General features: G+C 45.4%; 1 protein-coding gene across 3 annotated transcripts in view; it reads left to right on the top strand.

The window, feature by feature from the left end:
• Positions 1-10000, top strand: part of nrp2b (neuropilin 2b) — a 98203-nt gene that overhangs the window by 57591 nt on the left and 30612 nt on the right. For all 3 annotated transcript variants that reach the window (XM_030343030.1, XM_030343029.1, XM_030343028.1), the window contains exons 9-11: positions 533-708; positions 1120-1293; positions 2451-2595. In XM_030343030.1, coding sequence (XP_030198890.1) covers positions 533-708; positions 1120-1293; positions 2451-2595 — 495 coding nt within the window. The remainder of the gene's footprint in view (positions 1-532; positions 709-1119; positions 1294-2450; positions 2596-10000) is intronic.

Raw genomic sequence — 10000 nt, 5'->3', positions numbered from 1 at the left:
TCCCTGCGCTCTCTACCCACTTCTCCCTTTCCTCGTTCTTATGCATTTAGTCAACTTTTTATCTTATCTATGGTTGTGTTTGCCCCACGCTTCTGCTCCTTTCTCCAATTTAATTTTGAGAACTCCTTTAATGTATCTTTTAATGAAAAGCGTAATGATGCAGTGTTCACATAGTAAGGATGTTTTTCCAGTTTTTCAGTTTCTATCTTTTTTTTATTTATTTGGCATGGATGTTTCGGCTGGTTAGCCATTCCTCAGTGTGCAAAGATAAACCATTAAAAATGTCTGTGGCAAATACTTGAGTAAAAAGCGAGAGAAACTGAGTGTGGACCATCTGTATTTTACTTCTATGTTATCTTTATTAGCAGATGCACCACAATTAAGCACGCACTCTCTTAAACATAGCTCCTCTAAACTGAAAGTACACTCTCTTCTGAAAGCATTTTGCCTTATAGATGGTTATTGGTTGTTAAGATGTAGGTTTCCCCTCTCTGACCATTCTACCATCTCCCCCCTCCTCCTCTTCTTCCAGATGCTCCGTGCTCAGAGCTCCAGGGCATGCTGTCCGGGCTGCTGCCCGAGTCCCAGATCTCTGCCTCTTCCATGAGGGACCTCCACGGCTCCACGGGGGCAGCCCGGCTGGTGTCCAGCCGATCGGGCTGGTTCCCCAGCCCCACGCACCCGGTAGCTGGGGAAGAGTGGCTGCAGGTACCTCCCTCTATACCGGATCAGAGCTGTTGTCGTCTGTCCATATAGGGGTGCCTTTAGAGGTTACTGATTGATGGTGCACCAAAGTGTCACAGGCAGTAGATGTAGTAGCAGTTGTTTGACTCCCAGCTCAAGGGCACTGGGTTTGATCCCTGATGGCCGCAGTCTACCTATACGTCTAGCCCCCCCTTCCTGTGCGTTAATGATATGTATCTGAATTCATTGTCACACTCAACCAAAGCTTCTGCTACATGACACCTGTCCATAACGCATAGTGATGCACAGTGCATTCAGACACCGGTCATTAAGGAGCTGGGAGGGGGGCGGACATTTTGTTCTGGGATCCCCACAGGGTGGACCTTGGCCAACAAACCCAGAACCTTCCACTCTTACACCCTCTTCGTGTTTCAGGTGGACCTCGGGGTGCCGAAGACGGTGCGCGGGATGATTACCCAGGGTGCTCGGGGGCTGGAAGGCAGCACCAGCGCCGAGAACCGGGCATTTGTCAGGAAGTACAAAGTAGCACACAGCTTGACGGGCAAAGAGTGGACATACATCACCGACAGCAAGACGGGCTACGCCAAGGTAAAGAGAAGGAGATGTGAGGTGACAATGGTTACACGTGTTAACAATAAAAACACATATTGAGGATAATGGTACTGGTGACTGTCAATGTCAACTCTACCACATCTCGAGATAATTAGTTCCCAGCTTTTAGCACGCTGTCTCTCCATCTCTCTTTCTGATTTCTCTGATAATAATTTAATTTAATCACCTCGCCCTTTTTTTCTCATTTCCACTTTGTCTCCGTCCAACCTCATCTTTCTACATTACTCATCATTTCACTTTCAATTTCTTTCTCTCGCTCTCTCTCTGTCTCTCTCCCTCACGCCATTCCCTCTCATGGGTGTTAATTAAAAAATGTCTTTGCTGCATCGCCTCTCTTCACTGCAGGCGGTCGGACGGTCTTGTGAGACAGAGGGCTCTAAGCTCGCTACTAATTTCTCAGACAAAGTCTTAAAACTCTTTAATTATACGGCGGCGTCTCTGCGGCTTGGCGACTACTTGCACTTCCATGAAACCCTCCCCTGGGATGAAGGCACCGCAGTCTGTTCAAGTGCAGCACACTACATTTCAATCAATGTCGGGAAACTTTGATCAAGGGCGCGCTTGCTCTTGATGCCAGGCCTTGGTGTCACATTCATTTTTATTGTATAAATAGTTGTATTATGTGAGTATTGTTTTTTGTGTCAGGGCTGGCTGAAAATCTTCTCAAAGGAATGCTTAATATTATTATTCTCCTTTTTATTATATAATTTAAGGACATGGGGGTCTGTCAAACCGACTGTTCTTACTCTCAGTTTAGTGTCTGCCGTTATGTTTTTCTTGGCTGTTTAAACTTGAGTACAAAATCCAAAGTGAGTATTAGAAATTCAAAGTTCACACGCAAGTGGACAATGGACAGAGTTTCCAAAAGTGTTTGAGTGAATATGGAGGCGTTCACTTCCCCAGTAGCTTGACCTATCATGGGAGGTTGTCGACCAAACCTCTCCAAACATTATAGTCTGACGTAGTACAGGCCGCACTGGGAACAGCTCAGAGTTCGCTCTCTATTTTACAATACTGATGTAGTCGACCAATGCTTTGTCACACGGATTGCATTGTCCGGAACGACCCTCTGTTTTAATATACGTTTGATCGATGAAACCATTTGATGTTGACGAGCCTTCTCTTCTGTGCAGATCTTTGAGGGGAACGGCCACTACGACACCCCGGAGGTGCGAAGGTTTGAGGAGCTGGCGGCCCAGTTCATCAGGATCTACCCAGAGAGGTGGTCCCCCGCTGGGATCGGCATGAGGATGGAGGTCCTGGGCTGTGAACTACCAGGTAGGAATGTGAAGAGATCCACATCCAACTCTTAGATCCATGAAGATGAGTTTGGATAAAAGAAACCCAGAAACCCAAACTACTACATTATCCTTCCCTGGCTATAGTAGCCTATAGGCGACCTGCTCATATAGGCTGCATCATGAAAACATCTCATGTGATAATGCATGTACATTACACTACTCCATAAACCACACAGAATAAATCCTCTTGGGCCGCGATATTATTCTGTGTTTGTTGTTGACTTTGCGGTCAGTCCTGTTTGTGACCTGCCATGCCTGTGTTAGCATGTCCTAAGTGTTCATGTGTTTGTTAATCAGCTTTCCATATAGGCGGTCTTGCGACATGTCTAGTCAGGGATTAACATGTCTAGGTCAGGAGACTTTCGCTCCTTCATAATGGACAGCTGTGGAACAATCACCACTAATGCTTATGGGATTCTATCGAGAGTGTGGCTAGCATGCAATACAGGACTTGCACCGTATAGGCTACACAAAGGTTGTATCCATGAATGGTTGGCAAACTTTCCTTTCTATTAAGATTTAATCTTCCCCTAACTGCATCCGAGTTGAGTTGATTATAACAGAGCAAATACATACACTGTATCAGCCAATAGACTATATGGACATTTGTGCTTGTCAATTTATACTTGTGTGTGAGTTAATGTGTAGCTTTTGTGTAAGGCTCTTTATTTTTTGTCTTACAATGATGAGGCACTTGACATTTAGAGCGCTATTCTTAAGTAAGATTAGCGGCCATGAATAAATGCTTCCGGATGAGTTTATTAGACTGTGAGCCGGCTTGCGGTAAACCATCTAGCTCCTGGTTTGTACCACGGGAGGTGAGGCATCATGGGCTCCTCTCCAGCGTGGCGATGATCGATCGATTGAGTGAGTGCTGTGCGAGACTGCAAGTGTTGCTGTGCTCCACCACTCAAAACGGTTAATAACACCTTGAGGAACTTCTTCTGAGGAACCGCAGGAGTGTCTTCAAAAAGGTTGGATGGATTCTGAAAATCGACTGGGTCGATCCACTCTGGGTAAATTGCAGTAATCACATTCACTAGAGGGTCTGAATTAATACCTGTACTTCAGTTGAAAGTACCTGATATCGCTCTGTTGTTCTGTACCCTTGTCTGCGTCTTTCCCCTCTCTCTCTGTCTCTCGCTCTCTCTCTCTTTCTCTCTCTATCCATTTTATCACTCTCCTATTCCTCCTTCCCTCTCCTTTCGTCTCTCCTACTATTAACTCCCCTTTTGTCCCCACCCCCCTCTTTATCCCCATCTCCGTCTCCCAATCCTTCTCCCTCACTGCTCTTTTTTTCTCCCTTCCTCTCTCTTATACGCACTCCCCTGCCTCTCTGTTTCCGCTGGTGAATCCTTAGAGAGAATCCCCTCTTTTATAAAAAAAAATCCCCCTATTTTTTACTTTCTTCTTGCCTCTACCTCTTTTTCATTCCTCTAATCCTCTAATCGCCTCCTTCCCTGGCCTGCGGTGACATCACCTCCAGGATTTAGATTAGGATGTGACAGGTGAGGACAGGAAGAGAAAGTGACACGTACCGGCTCTCAGGGGAAAGTGTGTGAGCTACTAGCTGCCACCAAAGGCTTGTCATCAGTGCAGCATTGTGTGTGTGTGTGTGTGCGTGACTGTGCATTTGTGTTTGTGCAGCAAGAGTGTGTGTGTGTGTGTGTTGTGTGTATGTGTACGTGCGTGTGTGTGTGTGTGTGTGTGTGTGTGTGTGTGTGTGTGTGTGTGTGTGTGTGTGTGTGTGTGTGTGTGTTGGTTTTTTGCCCTGAAGCCAGATTCTCTATAAATCAAATCTATATGCCCCTGTATGCGTCCCAGAGGGTTCCTGGGTGTGTGCGAAGGGGCTAGTCTTGTGTGTATATGTGTTTGTTTGTGCGTCCCTGTGTGTGTGTGTGCTGTGTGTGTGTGTGTGTGTGTGTGTACGTGTGCGTGTGCGTGTGCGTGTGCGTGTGTGTGTGTGTGTGTGTGTGTGTGTGTGTGTGAGCATGGGTCGTACCTGTCAGTGTGTTTGTGTGTGTGTGTGTGTGTGTGTGTGTGTGTGTGTGTGTGTGTGTGTGTGTGTGTGTGTGTGTGTGTGTGTGTGTGTGTGTGTGTGTGTGTGTGTGTGTGTGTGTGTGCCCCCCGGGACCAGTCTATCCTAGTTGTGTCAGGTTAGGCGAGGAGGCAGGTAGTGATGGGGACACAGGGGCCCCTCCTCTGAAGCCCCGCCTCTGCCTTACGCTCTCTGACGTTAGAGATCAGAACTGGAACACCTCCATCCTGCTCGGGCTCATGTCAACCAACAGGTTGGATGGCTGTTTGTTAGCGGCTGGTTATTAGGTAGTCTGATAAAGATAACCAGTACTATATTAGTTATTTCCAGAGGAACTTCTTTGTAACCATTGCTCTGCTCAAGATAGAGAAAGTATAACAAAATAATGCTATTTTTGATTAAGTAATTTAGCCATTTAGCAGGCACTTGTATCATATGTAAAAGGCATGTGTAATTAAGCAGCAGGTGTTGGCTAGGGCTTCGTACTCTTGGATGTTTTAAAGTGGACTGTTAACGTTGGGATTCGAACCGTGAACCTTTTGGATCGGAGTCGAACACCCGGGCCATTAGACTGGACTGATATTAGTGTACATGGCAGGAGTATAATCTGTCAGCCACACATGGTGATAATCTCTGACTTCACACGGATCATCCCCTCCTGGATGGACACAATACTTGCCCTCTCTCTCTCTTTCTCTCTCTATCTCTCTCGTCCGATGTTTATCTCTCTCTGTTGTTTCTGTGTATTTTCAGTCTTCAGTCTTTCAGTCTCTCCTGCTCTCTGTCTCTCTTTCTGTCTCTCTTACAATCTCTCTATGTTTATCCCTCTCTCTTTTCTCTCTCTCTCTCTCTCTCTCTCTCTCTCTCTCTCTCTCTCTCTCTCTCTCTCTCTCTCTCTATTTAATTGTATCTTGCTCTCTCTCAATAATAATTACGAGTGTTTGATTATGAGACAGCAATGTACAAAAACAACGCAGTTCTTTTATATTGTATGTGTGTGTGTGTGTGTGCGTGTGTGTGTTTAATAGTTAAGGGAAATGAAAGATTAAACAGAGTGCTTCAGCTTCACTTCAGTGAGCAGAGCTGTTTAGACACAAGCACACACACACACACACACACACACACACACACACACACACACACACACACACACACACGCACACACACACACACACACACACACACACACACACACACACACACACACACACACACACACACACACACACACTGATACACGAATATAACCAAAATTGAATTCTCTGTTTCCTCCCGCCTCTTAGCCTTTTCCTCTACTCCTTTCCCGTCGTCTCCTATCCCCTTCTCTGCTCTTCTCCCCCCGTCACCTTCCTCTGCTTTCCCAACTCACCCCCCATCCCTCTCCTCTTCTCTCCCCTGATCTCCTCCTCACCCATCTCCTCTCCCTCCCCTCCCCTCCTGTTCGAGTTAATACCATTGTTTTGTTATCTTAAACCACCAGAAGATTTGTGTTTGTGTCCCGTCCGATATAACTCTGCCCCGCGTGTCTTGAGTTCATGCTCTCTGCTAATCTAAATCCAGCGCAGCCGTAATGCATTGATGAATAAATAAAAAGATACATCTTAAGGCCCCGCTCTGCAACACAAAGAGATCTCTGATTTATACTTTATACTTTACACACGCGCACGCACACACATACACACACACACACACACACAAACGTACATGCACACACACACACACACACACACGCACACACACACAAACACACGTATACACTGTATGACAGACCTCCAGTAGGGAAACTCCAGCCCCTGGAAGGTCAGTGTGATATATATATAGCAAATACAATAAACATTTAGAAAATGTCCATAATTAAGAATCCAGAGGACTGTATAAGGCACAGCTGAGCAACACATGACTTTGTTCGTTCAACAAATCGTTTATTATGTTCGTACGCCCGGCCAAAAACTTGAGGCTAACGTCAAACCTGCCGAGGGTTTCTACAGCTCCTCATTAGCTAACGCTTTTCACGCTGCATTCCTTTCCTATATACGATCCCCTCGGAAGAAAACCAGATAAACTACTTTAAACCAAACACAGACTCAAGCAAAACATGACCGCGCCAACTTGGACTAAAACATTCGTGCTTGGCTCGGAACGCAGGATTAATCGCCGCTGCTCATTACGGCTAACAATGGCCGACCCCGAAAATCTGACACATCCGCCTGTTCCCGCTCATATTATGTCATTAGAGAGCAGCCGTCGCTAGGTGCCAACCAGCGAGCAGTTTACACTGCGGTAATCGTCTTCAAACAAGTCATTTGCCGGGGTAAACAATGCAATCAGCAGACAGATGCTGCATGGCTCCCCTGCACCACGGTGTCTCCTGCTCGCCCTCCGTGTCTCCTCACTCCCCCGGCAGCGTCACGTCTTACACCCCCAAGACAGAAGGATTTAACATCAACGTACGTGAGAAGGAGCTACGAGAGGAAGAGTTAAGGTGTCCAAAAGGGTCCACCCTTTGCTGAGTCATCCCGGTGATAAAGAACCGATAATTTTCCCACCGTTCCTGTTCTCGATCTTGTTTTGGCCCGTGACCCGTTTGTTTGGTTTGATCACTTCTGTGACCCCGACTTCTTTCATTTGTGTGCATCTGCCTCAACACACATGTTGTTTTGTTAAGCCAATCAACTTCTGCCTGTAATAGCAATGTCCTACTGAATGTATCTTCATATCTATAGCTGAGCAGAAAGTAATCTCCTACACACGAATATATTTGCATATCAGGCGACAATACCCAAATTGGGAATCGCTGGTTTTAAATTGCTAGGAGAATTAGTCAAATATGGTTCCAATACACGGGTGTAATGACGAAGAGCGAAACGGTTTGGCTTGTTAAAGATATGTACAACATTCCGCCATGTTGTTAAGTATATACCCAGCTGCAAAATGACATTGGTTAGAGGAAAGCACCACCAAAGGCTAAACAGTGATAGGAGGACTCGCTGTAATCAGCGACGCTAGCTGCAGAAGCAACATGTAATTGTGGTCCTGTGACCCAGAGGGCCCAGCTTACACCGAAGCCAGGAACTGCTACGCCTTCCATGACTGTGATCAGGACATCTGCTGCACTCTCATATGCTGTGGTCCACACCGTCTGTACGCAGCCACACACACACGCAAGCACACACGCACCCAAAAACACACACACACACACACACCACCACCACAAACACTCGTACACACACACACACAGACACACACACACACACACACACACACACACACACACACACACACACACACACACACACACACACACACACACACATACACACACACGCACGGAAGCACACTTATAAACACACAAGCTTATTGCCTTGTAAATAATTGAAAGTTCTCAAAACGTAGCTGCTAAATTACTAAATTACTAACAATAAAGACAACATGGAGACGTGATATGCGAAAGTAAGAGAGTGAAAGGTAAAAACACTGACAACAATGATACTTTCTCAAACACACTTACGTATATACACACACTCTCTCGCTCTCTCCTGGTCTTGTGACCCTTGAGGAGATGTTGTTCAGCATTCCTGTTCTGGAACTTTCTGTAAGTATTCACAGCCAATCCATCTCCCGGCCAACTAGTGTGTGTGTGTGTGTGTGTGTGTGTGTGTGTGTGTGTGTGTGTGTGTGTGTGTGTGTGTGTGTGTGTGTGTGTGTGTGTGTGTGTGTGTGTGTGTGTGTGTGTGTGTGCTGATAGCTTTCACATGTGCGAGTGGGGGAATAGCTCGTGCCCTTCTCCGGCCGCCTCGCGGCCCGGACTTGTGAAATAGTGAACGTGTTGACTTGATTTCTGACTACCGTTGAACCATGTCGTAGGGGTACTGTCATGGGATTGAATTCATCTCTTGAATGATATCTCTTTAGTTAAGATAGGAATGTGTTTTAATATCTTTGGACTAGCGCCACATCTCAAATTCTGTTACTGATCTCAAAGCATACATCTGCATGACCTTTCTTGGATGAGTTCTCAGACTTTTCAAATAAGAAAACTTTTCGAAGCTCTTTACTGTATTTCAGAATAAGGTTTAGGTACATGTACTATTAAAAATGCTAGGCCTACATTTTTTACCAAAGACAGTAACTATACATTCATATGAACGCATGAATCCTTATTACATCATGGTCAGAAATAGCCCAGGGTCCATCGTACGTGTCAGAGTTTAGGTTACAGAGTGGATTTTTGTCATCTGTGGGCTACGGTCGATTACCCTCTGTAAGCAGTGTCACTATCTATCTAACTGTCTATCTATATATCGAATCGATATGTATATCCGTCTGTCTGTCTGTCTGTCTGTCTGTCTGTCTGTCTGTCTGTCTGTCTGTCTGTCTGTCTGTCTGTCTGTCTGTCTGTCTGTCTCTCTGTCTCTCTCTGTCTATATCTTTATCTTTGACCTCTATCTTGCTTTTTCCTTTCACTTTTCGCTAAACCTTTAATTTGCTTTCTCTCTCTCTGTCTCTCTCTCTCTCTCTCTCTCTCTCTCTCTCTCTCTCTCTCTCTCTCTCTCCCTCTCTCTCTCTCTCTCTCTCTCTCTCTCTCTCTCTGTCTGTCCGCGGCCGTGTCTGTCATGGGTGATCATACATTGTCGTTGATTGAATTGATTCTTGCTCAGCCAGAAGGAAAGACATTGTCACGGCCGTATTCTTTCCTCATCAGCGGCCACTCAACCTTGCTCTCCATTTCCACGACCGTCCTTGTTAGCCATTAACTGCTCAACTTCCAGGGAAAGCCATTCATCGTCGTCAATATTACACTTCACTTTTACGTTTTACCTGCCGTTGACCGAGTTTATATTCTTACACAATGACTCCTGTGTTGGTCTGAAAAATATGGTATCCTTATAATAACACAGATCACATGCGTGTTAAAGAAACGATAGTTATAAAGTGAACAATGTTTCATCATTTGTGATATTATTCTTGAGATTTCTTTTCCACCACACTATTGAAGGGTACGAGTAATGTTATCTGCATACTTGAAATATCATTCAAGCATTTGTGGGCTACTATTGTACTATGGTTGGTTACATCTATTTTACAAGCCAAAACCCTGCTTTTTCTGACATTGGGGCCTGAATAACCTTCCCTTTCCCCAGTGGTAAAGTTAACAGGCCAACGCTGTCTTTCCACACAGAGTGCTGCTAGCTTGAGTGTTGTGTTTTAACTGCATCCATTCTCTGCTAAAACAGGTCCATAGTGCTCTTTTTCTTTAACTTTTGTCCCTCACATGGTTGAAAAACAAAGGCTGATTGTAGGACCTCAACAGCAAGACCACTCAAGCCTGTATTTGCAACGGTTT

This window comes from Gadus morhua, chromosome 20 (assembly GCF_902167405.1).
Source record: "Gadus morhua chromosome 20, gadMor3.0, whole genome shotgun sequence".
In the NCBI taxonomy this organism is placed as follows: Eukaryota; Metazoa; Chordata; class Actinopteri; order Gadiformes; family Gadidae; genus Gadus; species Gadus morhua.
This window is presented reverse-complemented; position numbering and strand designations above follow the sequence as displayed.